This window comes from Chrysemys picta, chromosome 10 (genome assembly GCF_011386835.1).
Source record: "Chrysemys picta bellii isolate R12L10 chromosome 10, ASM1138683v2, whole genome shotgun sequence".
Taxonomy (NCBI): Eukaryota; Metazoa; Chordata; order Testudines; family Emydidae; genus Chrysemys; species Chrysemys picta.
The window spans coordinates 64,336,463-64,354,484 of NC_088800.1; the positions used below are offsets into that span (position 1 = coordinate 64,336,463).

The following is an 18,022-nucleotide window of genomic DNA, read 5'->3' on the forward strand; positions in this document are numbered from 1 at the left end:
TTGTGTGGACTGAATTGTCAACAAAACTGCAGTTTCACTTCATCTACTGAGAAATTATACTCGGCACTGTATTACCTCAGTGATTTTTCAACATCATGGTAATTTGACAGCAAAAAGCTTTCTAAAATCTGAACCAATGTTCTGGTTTTCAGTTCTCAACAAAGATAGTGTTGCTTCGTTTGTAATGCTGTACATGCTACACTTCCTCTATTGACTATATGAAACGGGAGATTTTTTTTTTGCCAGATGGAACTCTCCATGGAGAACTTAGTTCTCTTATCTCAGACTGGGGATTCCTCCACCACAAGCCCCCCGTTTTCATGATATGCATGTCATACCTTGCACATCAAGGCTGACTCCTGCTTCTGCAAGTTAATCAAAGTGCAAAATCAAGCCCTAGACCACATACAATAAATGCAGTGTTAATGCACAGTTGGAATTTTAATACATCTGGAAATGTGGAAGTGAAGGTTCCTACAGCAACATGAGATTTGGAACAGACTCAGCTATGTTGTACATACAATGTAATATTTTTTACAAATATTTTGATAAGCAGGAGTAAAGCAAAAAATGTTTTACATTTCACTGATTTATTATGCATTTTTAAAAAGTCTTCTTTCTCTTTTTCCCCCCCTTGCCCTAGAAATATGAGAGATATCAGATGCTCACTTCCCCTTCTGTGCAGGTGGACAGACATGAACAGCGATATCACACAAGGCTATAACCTGAACCGTACTACTCCCTCCCTCCAATCTAGGAGCAAGGGAGTGGTAAGTCTCACTCTTAGTGTACAGCACCATTACTCTGAAGACGGGTTCTTCAGAAAGAGAAGGATTTGAGGATATTGTAGCTAATTTTAGAAAGGTAAAATAGCAAGCAGGAAAAATGTTTTTAACAAATCAGTCTATGTGTTTGCTTTTACACATTACAGAATAGTAACAAAGCACAATTGTTTTTATCCTGTGCTCACCTTTATATCTGGAATATACTCTTGTTTAAGTGTAATATGTTCCTGCTTTTGCTATTAAATGTTCGCCATAAAATAAGGTTTAGTATAGCATATGCAAAGTAGCTGAATTAATTTTTCTCTAGGAACTTAATTTTGCATTTGATATTTTTATCTATTTTTACTATACTTTGATATGTTTTTTGCATTTAATTTCCTTGGCTTCTTTTAAAAAAAACAGAGGATATGTGAGTCATGCTTAAAATGTTTGTATTTAAATGGCCCCAAAAGCCTTTGAAGTTCACATCTCTGTGAGGTCAATTGAACGGGAAAGGGCGATACCTCATTGAGGTGAACAGATGCTACTGTTTGGCCATGGAGCGATTTCTGCAGGGCTAGTTTAACAGGGCAGCAGCACATCACACTGTATTAGAGCTAGGGGTAGTGTTGCTTACTCTTGCATTTTTATCCAGGTAGACCATTTCAATGAAGCACACACATTACACACTCTATGTAAACTGTCTTGCCTGAGAACAACAGCCCCTGTGCCCAGCAAGAATGGGAGGGAGAATACATACTTGTGGAGCTTCTTTAAGGTCTATCATAATATCTTGGTGGATGCCTAATTAACATTCCCAGAAGTGATTTTCAGCCTTATAACTATTATTCGTTCAACCAACCTTTTTCAAACTTGGTTGTGGACCACCCACTGCCCTCCGCCCCCCCTCCTCCAATTAATACTATTTATACACTAAGTGTAAGTTTCAAAGTTTGCATGTCTGAGTCATTTATAGAGGGAAAGTGATTCTTTTTTTATTTTTACAGTGAGAACATGTACCTTTTTTCAGCCTGTAACAACTCAGCTATGGCTGAATGGATTTTCTGCATATTTAAACCTTGCAGCTAAATCCAGCATAGGTATTTTTAGTCCCAAAAGAGAAATGTTATGGAAGTTATAATCAAGTAAAAACAGATGATTATACTATGAGCAAAGGGAAACTGAATCAAGGGGTTTCATATTAAAACTTGTACCTTCAGGAGAAAACTAGATAAAAGCACCTCACATTAAACAGAAGCAATTACTCTTCATTACTCACATTATAAAGTAACTATACTGCAATTTGTATGTACATTCGTTATACTACAAGGACTACTGGATTGTTGTACTATCAGTATTTTACATGAATGACCCATATAATTAGAAACTAGGAGTTATAAAATCCCACTGAAACAGAACTGTGATACAACCTATTGAAACACTGCCAGTTGAAGTAATATTGTGCCCATCAGGAAACCAACAAAAGGAAGATGTTGGCTCTAAGTTTAATAATGTATTTATACTGTTTGAAAGGTGTCAGACTTTCTGTCAAACTCCTACTAGAGCAAGAAGAGGGGAAACATTAGATAGATCTGTACAGCATCATTCAAGTTTAAGTGTCCACACTGAGTTTGTTCCTGCTAGTGAAGGAAACAACTGAGGTGTATGGTATGTGAAGGGAACTCTAGGAAGGCACATGGAACACTGTCTATCCATGCCAGAAGAAAGACAGGAGGCCATGGATGTGGTTTAATTAGGCCAAAACTTCATTCACTTATAATATGTGGGAGTACCCAGCAATAAATTGCACAGTGCAGGGAAGAGGGGGTCAGTTCCCCACTGGTCCAGACATAGGAGACCCAAACCCCCTTCCTCAGCTCCCTTAAGAAGACCAGGAAAAGAACAGGGGTCAGCTCTGCACTGACAAGATTTAGGAGCCACAAACTCCCCTTACTAGCTCCCATAAGGGATGCTTTCCTTCAAAATTCTTTTCCAATCCAATTTACCCCATAGCCATATCCCTTCCCTACAGAGGACATGCACTGGATATCTGCCACAAGAAGGTGCAAGCAAAATGCTTGGCTGCCTCCCCCATCCCCACTAGATCCCCTGATGTCCACAGATTCCCTCTTTTATTTTTAAACTAAGGTAAGCCATATTTGCATGCAGTGTCTGCTCCCAGACTGCCACAGAGCCTATAAGGTTGTAGTGGGTACAGCAGAGATGATAAAAAGATTTACATAAACTGTTAGGCTAATACCTTCTCATGCCTCCAAGTTGAAATTCATGAATTCTCATACCTTGTCTGAAGCTGCACAATGGAACTATAATGCTTCAAAACATGCCTGATTACACAGAGCCTGTACTCAGTCCTCCCCACTCTCATATGGTGGTCACTTGTTGAAATAGACCCAAGTATTTCTTTGAAGTTTGGAGAGTGTTCACATCCAGGAGTTTGGAGATGACCCATCCCCTGGTCAGTTTCCTTAAGCAGTTACTAGTTCATTTTTCAAAACTCTATCAAACCACTTGCTTTGGTGGTCCCTTAAGACAAATTCAACTATATAAAATGTATGATATTATGATACTATGAGGATCATTGGCTATGTTTTAAACCACTTTCCCCTTGAGCTGTCTCATACTAATACTGACCTCACAGTGTGTTGTTATCAAAGTGATTTTTCCACAGGTTAATATATAATTGGTAGAGTATTGCATATTTAAAAATAACATTTAAGTGATGGTTACTGAGCAGAATGTTCCTTACAACATTCAGATTTACAGGTTTAGTTCACACTGCAGTATTAAATAATTTAATTCATGTCAATGAATATAAAGAAATATGTCATGCGATATGGGAAACTCTCTCTGTAGGGGTATCACGTTTACTGAGGCTACAGTAACTCATTCTTGATCATACAAATTCAGCTTGGAAACTGATTCAACAACATTTAGGCAAACTGGAGCTCCAATCCTGCATTCTGTGTGTACCCCGGATGTGGATCTCATGGGACTTCATGGATTTCAATGGGAGCTTAGGTTTCCCAAGCAGTGCACGATCAAGCATTAAGAATTTAAAATACATCTGTCATACCTCTGTTTATTTTTCCTAGGCCCTGATACAGCAAGCATTTTCTTAGTTCTAGGTTATGGCATCTTACTCACAATTAACTTGATTAATAATCCCACTCTTTTCAAATATGTGCAAAAAGTTGACAGAATCTGGCCCTCAATAAATGCACTTTCAATGGGAATACTATAAAAGTGAAGATTTATAGGATCAGTCTCATAATATATTTATTTATGGTCTAGATCACACTGTATGGCATTAGCATTCATCAAAGAAAACAGAATTACTTACTAGCTACAGTGCATTTTGTTCCATGGAGCACATTCCTTGGGCATGGAAGTTTATGTGCACCAATAAGAGCTTAGCCCTCAGTATAATTAAATGCATTCTAGATGCAGTCAAGATTCAGAACCTCAAGCCAAATTTTGAAAGGATTAAGATTAATACTTGAAAGGAATGTAACCCAATGTGTTTTAATAAAAAATATTTTGCAACAAATATTGACCATTTATAACTTTACTGCCAGGCAGATTATTACTTATTAGTATTATTACTATTATTATTTTGACTGATAGGGAGAGCGGGGAAGACATTTTAATTAGCACTCAAAAAACTTTTAAAACATGAAATTATTCAAATTGATAAAAATGCCAAGGGGTTTCTAGATTGTGTTTGGATTTTTAAACACATCCAAATTTAGGAAAGATTGTGGAGTTCACTCACTCCTCCAATGTGAGCTCAGTTCCATTAGTGAACTCGGAAGAAATTGCAGTCTCCAAAAAATTCTTTGATCCACATGGCATATCTTGACCAATATTCTGCTCTCCCAATGCATACAGAAATCGTATTGATAATCCTTCATGTAGGAACGAATGACACAGCTAGGTTCTCGTTAGAGAGAATCAAGGGAGATTATGCCAGGCTGGGGAAGACGCTCAAGGAGATAGAGGCCCAGATTATCTTTAGTGGGATTCTGCCCGTTCCGAGGGAAGGGCAGCAAAGGGCTGATAGGATTGTGAGAATAAATAGTTGGCTAAGAGAGTGGTGCTATAAGGAGGGCTTTGGGATGTATGGCCACTGGGAGGCTTTCGGGGACAGACACCTGTTCTCGCGGGATGGGCTTCACCTGAGTAGGGAAGGAAATAGACTTCTGGGAGGGAGGCTGGCTCATCTTATCAAAAGAGCTTTAAACTAGGAAGTTTGGGGAGATGGTTGGGAGATGCACAGTTAATCTCCACGCCAGATTCCAGTATGGAAAAGGTGAGTAAAATGAGAGGAGACATAGCCGGGGAGATGAGATTGGACATAGGAAGGACAGGGGGGACGGACACAAGGAGGCCCGCAACATATAGTGCTACTAAAGGGAGACAGGCTAAACGACATACATTAGGGTGTTTATACACCAATGCCAGAAGCCTAGGCAATAAAATGGAGGAATTGGAGCTCTTGGTCCAAGAGCTGAAACCAGATATCGTAGGAATAACAGAAACGTGGTGGAATGGCAGTCACGACTGGAACGCAGGTATGGAGGGGTATGCGCTGTTTAGGAAAGACCGGAACAAAGGTAAAGGTGGGGGGGTGGCATTGTATGTCAATAGTGAAATAAGCTGTAAAGAAATAATAGTTGATGGATTAGATAACACGGAGTCCGTCTGGGCAATACTCACACTGGGTAATAGGACTACTAGAGCCTCTCCGGGGATAGTGCTTGGAGTGTGCTATAGACCGCCGGGATCGACCCAGGATATGGATAAGGAACTATTTAATGTGTTTAGAGAAGTAATTACTAATAGAAACTGTGTAATTATGGGGGACTTTAACTTCCCGGATATAGATTGGGGAACAAACGCTAGTAACAATAATAGGGCTCAGATGTTCCTAGATGTGCTTGCTGATCAATTCCTCCATCAAGTGGTAGTTGAACCGACGAGGGGGGAGGCCATTTTAGACTTGATTCTGGTAAGTAGTGAGGACCTCGTTGAGGAAGTGGTAGTAGGGGACAATTTGGGCTCCAGTGATCATGAGCTAATTCAGTTTAAAATACATGGGAGGAGTAACAGAATTAAGTCAAAGACTAGGGTTTATAATTTTAAAAAGGCCAATTTTCACAACTTAAGAGGACTGGTAAGGGAAGTGGATTGGGCAAACGTATTAATGGATCTAAAGGCAGAAGAAGCCTGGGATTACTTCAAGTTAAAGATGCATGAGCTGTCGGAGGCCTGCATTCCAAAAAAGGGAAAAAGATTACTAAGCAGGAGATTTAGACCGAGCTGGATGAGCGACCAACTCAAAGGGGCGATTAGGAAAAAACAGAAAGCGTACAAAGAGTGGAAGAGGGGAGGGATCAGTAAGGAAATGTACCTAAGTGAAGTCAGAGAATGTAGAGATAGAGTGAGAAAGGCCAAAGGCCATGTAGAGTTGGACCTAGCGAGGGGAATCAAAAGCAATAGTAAGAGGTTTTACAGCCACATAAATAGGAAGAAAGCAAAGAAAGAAGAAGTGGGACCGCTGAAGACTATTGCCGGAGAGGAGATTAAAGACAATCTAGGCATGGTGCAATATCTCAATGAATATTTTGCATCGGTGTTTAATGAGGCCAATGAAGGTATTAGGGATACTAGCACCACTACAGAGGGGCATTCAGAATGGGGGATTACCGTATCCGAGGTAGAAGCAAAACTTGAATGCCTTAATGGGGCTAAGTCGGGAGGACCGGACGATCTTCATCCGAGGATATTGAAGGAATTGGCGCGGGAAACAGCAGGCCCATTAGCGATAATATTTAATGAATCTGTAAACTCGGGGGTGGTCCCGTTAGACTGGAGAATAGCTAATGTGGTTCCTATTTTCAAGAAAGGGAAAAAAAGTGATCCGGGTAACTACAGGCCTGTTAGTTTAACATCTGTAGTGTGCAAGGTGTTAGAGAAAATTCTGAAAGAGAAACTAGTTGAGGACCTGGAGGTTAGTGGCAATTGTGATAAATTACAACATGGTTTTACGAAGGGCAGATCGTGCCAAACGAATCTGATCTCCTTCTTTGAGCAAGTAACGGATTTATTAGATAAGGGAAATGCGGTGGACCTAATATACCTGGATTTCAGTAAAGCATTTGATACTGTACCCCATGAGGAATTATTGGTTAAACTGAAAAACATGGGGATCGATATGAAAATCCAGAGGTGGATAAGGAATTGGTTAATGGGGAGAATGCAGCGGGTCGTATTAAAGGGTGAACTGTCAGGTTGGAGGGAGGTTACTAGTGGAGTGCCTCAGGGTTCGGTTTTGGGACCCATTTTATTTAATCTATTTATAACTGACCTCGGAACCGATTGCAGGAGTGGGCTGATAAAGTTTGCGGATGATACGAAGGTGGGAGGCGTTGTAAATTCGGAGGAGGATAGGGATATCCTGCAGGGAGACTTGAATGAGCTTGTGAATTGGAGTATCAGAAATAGGATGAAATTTAATAGTGAAAAGTGTAAGGTGATGCATTTGGGGATGACTAATAACAATTTTAATTACAAGATGGGGACACATTGGTTAGAAGTAACGGAAGAGGAGAAGGACCTAGGGGTCCTTGTAGACCGCAGGATGACTATGAGTCGACAATGCGACGTGGCGGTGAAAAAAGCCAATGCTGTCTTGGGATGCATTAGGCGAGGTATATCTAGTAGGGATAAGGAGGTCCTGCTTCCGTTGTACAAGGCGCTGGTGAGACCTCATTTGGAGTACTGTGTGCAGTTCTGGTCGCCCATGTTTAAAAAAGATGAACTCAAACTGGAACGGGTGCAGAGAAGGGCCACTAGGATGATCAGAGGAATGGAAAACCTGTCGTATGAAAAGAGACTAGAGGAGCTTGGGTTGTTTAGTCTGACAAAGCGAAGGCTGAGGGGGGATATGATTGCTATCTTTAAATATATTAGAGGGATTAATACAAGGGAGGGAGAAGAATTATTCCAGCTTAGTACTAATGTGGATACGAGAACGAATGGATATAAACTGGCCGTGGGGAAGTTCAGGCTTGAAATTAGACGAAGGTTTCTGACCGTCAGAGGGGTGAAATATTGGAACGGCCTTCCGAGGGAAACGGTGGGGGCGACGGACCTGTCTGGTTTTAAGATTAAGTTAGATAAATTTATGGAGGGAATGGTTTAATGGTAAAACATAGTAGTCAAGGAAAACCAAGCAATGGTAGGTAAATGGTATAATGGCTGACAGGGGTCAGGCTGGAGACTCTTGCCTATATGCTCGGGGTCTTACTGATCGCCATATTTGGGGTCGGGAAGGAATTTTCCTCCAGGGCAGATTGGCTGAGCCTCTGGAGGTTTTTCGCCTTCCTCCGCAGCATGGGGCAGGGATCTCTAGCAGGAGGGTCTCTGCCGATTGAAGTCACTAAAAACAGGATTGGGGACTTCAACAGCAGAGTCCAGGGAAGGGGTAGGGACGGTTTTATGGCCTGCAGCATGCAGGGGGTCAGACCAGATGATCATAATGGTCCCTTCTGACCTTAAAGTCTATGAGTCTATGAGTAGTGATGACAAAATGATAGATTTGTGTCACCAATATCAATGGTAATATTGCCCATACAGAGAAAGCAGATTATCATAGTTGAGTATATTTGCTGCTGTAGGTCACAAAAGACAATTTTCTTATCTGAACTGAGTATAGAAAATGTTAGTGCCCACTCTTAGATCACCATATTAGGGGATTTCAGATTTGTTACGGTTTTGAAAGCTGGGAACCACGTATCATTGGGGTTTATTTAATAGGATATAATTTTAAAAGTCAGTTAGAACATGAGGAAATAAAGAGGCCTTGACTGAAAAAGTGTTTGTGAAATAGTATCTTAAAAAGGGAGGAAACTAAAACAAGCAAGACTATTGTACAATAAGGACCCAATTCTGATGTTAATGGCAGTAGATGGTGGTTAAATGACAGAAAAATGTAGTCTTAGATGCTAAATTGCCATTTTAAATACTAAACTCCACTTTAAAAATATTTACACCCTATACATTGCCATGTGTGTTATCTATATGATAAGATTCCAGGAGTGTCACTCTGCGTGTCATTCTGAAGTTTAAAATGGCTGTTGAGTCACTATGAAATGATAGGAACAGCTATAAGTGTGTTTAGAATATCACCAATATCACCAATCTCTTTGTTTAGAAAAATCATCACTGGGTTTTGCGGTCTGCTACTGTCCAATTTTTAAATTCTCAGCCATTTTAACTTTGCAAATGACACCCAACAACAGCAAGGCATGTGTCTATGCCATGCCAACTGTCCAAGACCATTGTGATATCAGAAGTATATTCAGATCACTCCCCTTACTTTGCAGCTACTTTGCATACAATAATGTCATTGGTTATATGAGGGAGACTGCACAGATGGTGGATTACTTGGCATAATAGCCACACCCTTGCAACCACATGGGTTGTCAGCAACCAGTTCCACGTTAACAGGCGAGCCTTCAGGATGTAGTAGTACTAACACAATTATTAGAGCTGGTTGGAACATTTTAGACACAGTGTATTTTTGTCTTAAATATGCTGTTTCATCAAAGCGGAAATGTTTTGCAGAGATGTACTGATTTTGACAAGTTTTTGACAGGAAGGTTTCTGAGGTGGCTTCTCTAGTCACTTTTGATAAGGCAGACAGACACCCATGAATTGAAAATCTGACCTTTTTGATCCAAAAATAATCAGATGTTTTTAGACAATTCTATTTTGCAAAAATGTTTGTTGTCATTCCAATGCAAAACAAAAACAAATTTTGAAACCTCCAAAGCTGTTGCAAAATGGAACGGTGATCCAACAGCCAGATCTAATATCTATCATGAAAATACTGTGCACTTACAGACAGCCTTACATCCAAGGACTTCAAATCACTAATGAATGAAGATTCAACATTCCTAATAGACAGGTATCGCTATCCCTGTTTTACAGAAGGAAAAACTAATGCACAAGTGACCTACTTAAGGTCACTCAAGATTTCCAGACCAAAACCAGGAGCCCAGATTCCCAGTTTTGTGTTTTAGCCACATGATCATCCTTCCTCTACCTTCAGGCAGTGGCATGCACATATGAAAGTATATGCTGCACGTACACAGCCTAATATATACATTCTGTTGAAATTGAACACATACCAGGTCCCCAATCTATTTTGGGGGGTTGCCTACATTTACAGTCAGAATAGCAATGTATTGACATCAACAAACCAGGAATTCAGAAGTGTTTCATGGGAGCGGGAGCTGCACTGAAATTCTCTCTTTGTGCCTTTCAGTACATTAACACGCAGATAAATGCTCACCTTTTCCCACTTCCGGTCCTTGTTCAGCACTATCACCACCAGCTTTGGGTGTGCCTGGTAGCCATCTTCTGTGAAGGACAAATCTTTACCTTCCCAAGTCACATTCATCATAAACCTAACAGGAAAAAAAAAAGTTCAGTGAAAAATGAATGAGCTGGCCAACAGTTAATGAGCAAGCTAATTCAATCATCAGAACAATACTGATGAAATACACACACATTAAATCCCATCACTGCTGTGAAAATCCTAGGTCTGCAGCTGGAGTCTCTGGGGCATTCCTTGAAGGGAAGAGAAAGCAAAGTACAATATACACTTGACTTGCACTGCAGAGGAAGGCGGTTATTTCCCCCTTGTTATTGGATTTGCTTTCCATCAATTTATCATAATTTGGTTGAAGGTAGGTGAACAATAAAATGCATTATGGATATGATGTGACCTCTTAATGCACAGGAGGAGTGTAGATGAAAACCATCCAGTTCAACGTAATTCAAATAAGTTCATACAGCTTTGTTATTAGATATTGTTTAGGCCAAGAAACAAATTGTTTATTTGATTCTACATTTAACATTTGCTCATGCTTCTATATTTTGTATCCTTAGCTGTGACTTCATTGTGGTTTAATTAAACCTGTTACCAGGGAGGAACTATATGCTCCAACTGTATTAATACTGATGTTATCATTAATCATATTTTATATTTGCTTATAATGAAATATGCAAAAAATGTGACTCACCCATTTTATCTCCATTTACATCAATAAAAAGAATACAATAGGGGAATGCTACCACCTTTCTGTTACACAGATCAATTGGAATGTCAGATCATGCTAACAAACATTTTAAAGCAACTTAATATCATACCTTACTATGGCCTTGAAACCTGACCTGAACCCGATGGCCTCCGATAGGGTAGGCTCTCATCACCTCCTACAGTGGCTTTGTGCCCTGCTCCTGCTCACCACCACCATCTTGTTGCACCGTGTGCGCTGCGGAGTGAGTGTCCTGATATGTCACAATGAGGTGATGGTGGCCGGCAGGAGTGGGTCATGCAGCCACTGTCACCCTTACCCCACAGGAAGGAGGCAACCAGAGATGGATTGTGGGCATGAGGAGCAGAAAGTCCCCACCAGGTGAAGCCCCAAGGATGAGGTGGAAGTGGTGCTGATACATGCGCCAGAAGGAGCATTGGGTCTGAAAAGGACTTAACACTCTCAGGTTGGGTTCAAAGTCAGCTGTTCCCAGGTCAGTCTCGGATCTGGGTAGAGCTTTAAAATTAGGCCCAAACAGACCTCTATAGCTTACCCCATCTCCTATTTTCTCTCTTTCCAATATCCTCTCCCTCTCCTTCATTATCAACTATTCCCTTTGCATTTCTCTGTGTTAAAACACATTTTGTTTGAATGGGCCAAGGTTCCTAAGCAATCCAAGTAACTCTGCATGACTGTCCTGTCATCATCATCATCATCTACCAATCTTTGTTTCATCCACATATTTTATCAGCAGTGAGTTTATAGTTGCTTCTAGATCGTTAATGAATATGTTGAATACCATCAAGCCTAGTACCAATCTCTGTGGTGAGCCACTAGAAACACCCCATTCAGGGATTATTCCCCACTGAGAACTATTTTTGACATCTGTCAGTTAGCCAATTCTTAGCCCATTTAACATATGCTCTATTGATATCATAGTACTAATTTCTTTATCAGAGTGTTGTGCAGTATTAACCAAAATGCCTTACAAAAGTCTTAAGTATTTTACATCTATGAAGTTACCTTTATCAATCAAACTTGCAGTCTCACCAAAGAGTGAGAGCAGGTTTATTTCACAACACCAATTTTCTGCAAAACCATGTTGACTGGCATTAATTATATCCCTGTTCATTAATTCTTAATCAATTGACTCCCACATCAGCTTTTCCACTATTTTGCCTGGATTGATGTCAGGCTAAGTAGCCTATAGTTACCTGTGTCATCTTGCTTGCCCTTTTTGAACACTGGCACAACATTAGCGCTCTTCCAGTCTTTGGAAATTTTCCCCTTAATCCAAGATCTATTAAAGTTGAACATCAGCAGTCCAGAGATCTCCTCGGCCAACTCTTTTAGGACTGTTGGGTACAAGTTATCTGGGCCTGTTGATTCAAAAGTGTTTATCACTAGTAGAGATTCTCTCTAACATCTTCCTTAACTACTAATGGATTGGAAAATACTTAATTATTTTCATATTATTCTTAAGAGAGTAATTTATTGACCGCTTCTGCCTTTTCTGCATCATCATTAACTATTTTACCATCTCCATCTAGTAGTGGGCCTTATAACCATCGCTAGGATTTCTTTTTTCCTAATGTGCTTAAACTTCTCCTTATTGTCCTTAGCCCTTCCAGACATGGATTTTTCTCTCATATCCTTAGCTTCCCATATCAATTCTCTGCATTTTATAGCAGTCAATATAAATCAGATGTTATTTATTTCCTCTTTCTCTATTTGTTATATATTGCTTTTTATTTCTAATTGCTGCCTTCATTTCACTACTGAATTAGGAAAGCCTTTTAGACAAAGTTGTCCCTTTTTCTTCATTGTGGAACCATAGCTTTCTAGCCATCTAATAAGCTCTTCTTCAAGAGCTCTATATTTTCAATCACAATTTTTCTCTAAATGTTTCTGCCCAGTCAATTTTGCTCAGTTTTCCTCTGCTTTAAGAAATTAGCCCTTTTGAAGCACATAAATTACAAACCTCTAGTGAAGAGCTAATGTACAGAAATTCTGATTGTTAAGCCCTCAATTACAACTTCAATACAAGTAAAATCTCTGTTTCCCCATTCTTATATGTGCAGATCCCCAGCAACAGTAGAAATTGTATGTTTCTGCTGTGTAAAAACAGCAAGATTAAAACAGTGCATGCCTCAGGTGATCAGCACACTCTTCTCACCCACAGCACATCTCATGCAGAAGGGAAGACTGAATTGTGCCAGATGTTTTGGCTCTGAAAAGAGGCAGGGATCTTTGGAGCAGCTACCATACCTTCCTGAGTGTTTGGAGAGCAGCTAATACAATGGGGCCTTAACCCTGCCTGGAGCCTTTGGACAGTACCATAATGCAAACAAACAAACAATCTGGCCCTGAGATTGGAGATGCACTGTACTCCCACAGCACAACCTGTGCGGAGGACTGTCACACCACCTAAATCAGTATGAATCCTCCAAAACATAACATAGCAAAGCTGACAGTTAGTTAGACGTATCTGCCTTTGTAACAAATCTATGATAATATATTTTCATAACATACTATACAGGTTATGATCTGAGCTATACTTTAATCCATTCAAAGGATGTGCAACCATACATTGCCCCCTTTTTGATAAACTACTAAATGCTGAATAATGGGACCAAGACTTACTATCGTTATAAGACAACAACATACATCTGCTCAGTTTCACACTATAGCATTGCCATTTGATATTAGCCCCTCTCCTGGATAGTAATTTACATGCTTGCAGTATTATTCATCTAGGTCTCATCTATTAAAAATGTTTTAGGGACCTTTTCTCCAAATTCTCTATATAAAAATCAACTTCCAAACCATACACTGAGGACAAGTATATTACTCTCTTATGCAATAATGGAAATAGTATATATCATAACTTTTCCTATCCTGTATGGGCTTGGGTCAGATCCTTATCCCTACACCAGCCTGGGTAAGCCACGTAAACTGGGCTGGAGCAGCACAAAGGGGAACTAAAAGCTCTGGTTCTAGATGAAGTATTCCTCAACTCCTAACAGGCCTGACAAACTCACTACACATTTCTGTCATAGTATTTATCTATAAAGAATGTTGTCATGCATATGAAATTAAATCCAGTGATACACTGGTCATTAATATCATTGTGAGATATATGTAGAGATTATACCTAAAAAGTTATGTGTATATACTGAAAATATATCCCAAGAATCACAAAAAGGCATCCTTTAAAAATTGGAAGTCAAATCCTAGTGTGGAAAATAGAAAGGAGCATAACCTCTGGCAAGTCAAGTGTAAAAATATAAATATGCAAATGTAAAAAGGATTTGAAGAGCAACTAGTGAAAGAAACAAACTAACCACAATTTTTTATTTTAGTGCATCAGAAGCAGGATGCCTGCCAAATAATCAGTGGGGTCATTGGACAATGAAGGTGCTAAAAGAGGACTCAAAGAAGACCAGGCTGTTGGGGAGAAGCTCAATACATTCTTTGCATCAGTCTTCACTGAAGATGATGTGAGGGAGATTCCCATACCTGAACAATTCTTTTTAGATGACAAATCTGAGGAACTGTCCCAGATAGAGGTATCAGTAGACAAGGTTTTGGAACAAATTGACAAATTAAACAGTAATAAGTCACCAGGACCAGATGGTATTCACCCAAGAGTTCTGCAGGAACTCAAATATGAAGTTGCAGAATTACTAACTGTAGTATGAAGAAGAACAGGAGTACTTGTGGCACCTTAGAGACTAACAAATTTATTAGAGCATAAGCTTTCGTGGACTACAGCCCACTTCTTCGGATGCATATAGAATGGAACATATATTGAGGAGATATATATACACACATACAGAGAGCATAAACAGGTGGGAGTTGTCTTACCAACTCTGAGAGGCTACTCTGATAACTGTAGTATGTAACCTATTACTTAAATCAGCTTCTGTACCAGATGACTGGATTATAGCTAATGTAATGACAATTTTTCAAAAAGACTCTAGGGTGATCCTGAATATCACAGGCCTGTAAATCTAACTTTAGTACCAGGCAAACTGGTTGAAACTATAGTAAAGAACAGAATTATGAGACTCATAGATGAACACAATACATTGGGGAAGAATCAACATGCCTTTTGTAAAGGAAAATCATGCCTCCCCAATCTATTAGAATTCTTTGAGGATGTCAACAAACACGGGGACAAGGATGATCCAGTTGACACAATGTACTTGGACTTTCAGAAAGCCTTTGACAAGGTACCCACTCCTGCAAGGGGTAAATACAGATGGTGACCGGCCAGAGGCCCGAGTCATGAAGAGGATGCTGCGGTACTTGGACTGAGGTGGGTCTGCAGTTGGAGAAGATGACAGGTGAGGCACCACCAGGAGAGGGGGAAGCAACTGGCAGAGCTAATCCCGGTGGTAGCCAGAAGGAGGAGCTACTGTGGCGAGCAGACCCCATCACAGCATCCCATCATCTGTTTGAACTCAATGCTAATAAAAAACAGGGACATGTGAAGGCAACAGACACCAGAGAATAAACACTGTGAGGGTTACTAACCCTGGGGACAAAAACAATGGTTTTGGGGGAACATAGACTCTAAGAAGTATGTTATACCTTTTGATTTACATGTATCCTGTCAAAATCATGAGATTTCCTGAGCAAAGGCCAAGGATGGGATTTTCCAAAGTGTCTGAGTAACACTGAGTAACACTGGAGCACAGGTCTCATTGAAAATAAATAAACCTTGTGCTCCTATGTCACTCAGACACTTTGGAAAATCCCACCGTAAATGAATATTTAGACACTGACATCCCACTTTGCCTAAGGGAGGCACTAACAGTGGATCAATCCATCTTGGCTAGATTTGACCATTTCTTAATCACATTTAAGTGAAATTAGCCTTTGTGAAAGATATCAAATTCACACCCCTGGAGACTGAAGTCACGTATTTACCCACAGAAGACACACAGTATGAGCAGTGGGGCTCACACTGCTTTGTTCCTGATGAAAGTGTCAGAACTGGCTTCTCAGGAAAGCTCTGAGTTGATTACTGCACAAGAGGTTGATCTGTTACTCAACGTGGTGTTCTTTCAAGGTGGAACTCACCTCACTGTTAAAAGAGGTGGTTTCTGACACTTCAGTGTTTCAATCTTTTTAATATTTCATCCCCAACTGGCCAAACGTTATACCCAAAGCATTGGGAGAAGCACTTCAAAAGGGAATAGAATAAAAATAAACCTGTTGGGTGCCACTTATGAGGAATGTTTGAAGAGCACCAGCCCAGGAAAGTGATTTATAGAAAAAATATTCTAGCTCTTTCCAGTCAGACAACAGGAGACAGGGCACTAGCCTAAATTCAACGTAGTGCAGAAACAGACACACTACAACCTACCTACATTACAAGTTGATAGTTTCAGCATCCCTCACTGGCTTCAGTGTCCCCCCGTTGTCAGGTTTCAGATCTCAGGCTCCAGTCTGAGCAGGAGTATTTACACTGCAATTTTTAGCCCCATAGCACAAGCCTGAGTCAGTTGACACAGGCTCTGAGACTTTTTTTGGGGGGAGGGGCAGCCACTGGGCAGACATATTGAGAACAAACTGCTTCCACTGTGCCATGGTCAGAAAAGGAGGTGAGCAATAGCTATTTTTACTGCTGCTGGTAGCACAAATGCTGGTAAGAGACTGCAGGCCAGGCTACCTTGGACTGTAATAATATCCAGTCCCCATTGTTGTGCCTGGTCAGTGCCTGGATGGGAGACCACCAAAAGCAAAGTGTTGCAGGAAGGGTTGGTTCAATAGTCGGTGCTCTTCTGTCAAATCTCACAGAATCACATCCGATTCCCCACATTGTGTTAAAGGTCACTCTGCTCCAGGATGTGCCATCTTTCAGATGAAATTCAAGGTTGTGAGTGCCTGGGAGATTGCTATGGACCCTATCACACTTTTCACAAGAGGTGAACTATTAGCCCCAGAGTCACAATTTGAGTAGTTTCATTCTGCTTTCCTAAGTTTACCCCAAATTTTCAGTTACATAAGGTCATTCTTTATGAACTGAACTTTTGTGTAAACATGCACTAGGGAACTTTCAGTGTGCACCAGCAGGGTCTACACGGGCCAGTTAGTGAACAACACATTTGTGTGCTATAGAATTCACACCTCACTGGTGTGCATTACTGTACCATGAAGATAAGTCCTCAGTCTTTTAATTGGGCAGCCATTAAAAGGATCTCTGAGCTGGATCCTGGGTCTATTGAAGTTAGTAGGAGTTTTGCCATTGATTTTTGATAGTAACAGGAATGGGTTCATTGTATGTAACTGTATTGTGTCTTCCAATATTTGTGACATAATATACATTTCTATGTGAATGAATGGCCAGATGCCACTGGAAGGGACACCATATAATGCCTTTAATAAATAAGTTCAGGAGGCTAAGGTATGATTTTTGCTTTCGGGATTGGAATAGCTGAGACAATAGCGTACTTCATTCCCGAGGAAGGTGAAAGCATCTCATCTCTCTCGACAGTGAGCCTTGTGGAAATGGTGCCTGCTAGCCTCAAACTATGAATTTCAAAACTTCTGTCTTTAAGAGTCTTTTTATTGTAATTACAAGAGAAATTTGCTTTCAGCTGTAGTTCAGAAAAGCAATACGGACATCTAGTGGCCAGTTGAGTTAATGACAGATTAGGCTTCTCATCCTCACCAAAAGAATACACAGGGCCATGAATCCATGACAAGAACCATAATATAATTCCAGTTCTGCCTTATAACGAAATGTGAGTATGAGCGATGAATGACAGGTCACAGTGAGGAAGATGGTTACAGTCTAATCCAACAATTTGCAGTTCTGTTTGGTTTCCAGTTGCCCTAAAACTGACATTTGGAAATTCCTATTGCCTTCTTGCCAACATTCATTTTAACAGCCTGAGCTGTTTTAAAGAGGTAGCACTGATCCCACAGGGCTCAAGAAGAAAACTGAATCTCAGAATAATACTCAGAGCATAATATGAATAGGGATTCTGAAACTCATGTAACATCTAACTCCAAAATAAATCATTGGCCTGGGAAGAACTAGTTTAACAGGCAAGGGGTGAAAGTTATTACTAAAGCAAGATATCTCATTGTTAAACTAAATGTGAGCACTAATAGAAT

At 40.2% G+C, this 18,022-nt stretch overlaps 1 protein-coding gene across 2 annotated transcripts in view; it reads right to left on the reverse strand.

Annotated features, from left to right (window-relative positions):
• Window positions 1-18,022, reverse strand: part of GRIN2A (glutamate ionotropic receptor NMDA type subunit 2A) — a 311,958-nt gene that overhangs the window by 117,490 nt on the left and 176,446 nt on the right. For both annotated transcript variants that reach the window (XM_005295240.5, XM_024100633.3), the window contains one exon: window positions 10,144-10,258. In XM_005295240.5, the coding sequence (XP_005295297.2) occupies window positions 10,144-10,258 (115 nt within the window). The remainder of the gene's footprint in view (window positions 1-10,143; window positions 10,259-18,022) is intronic.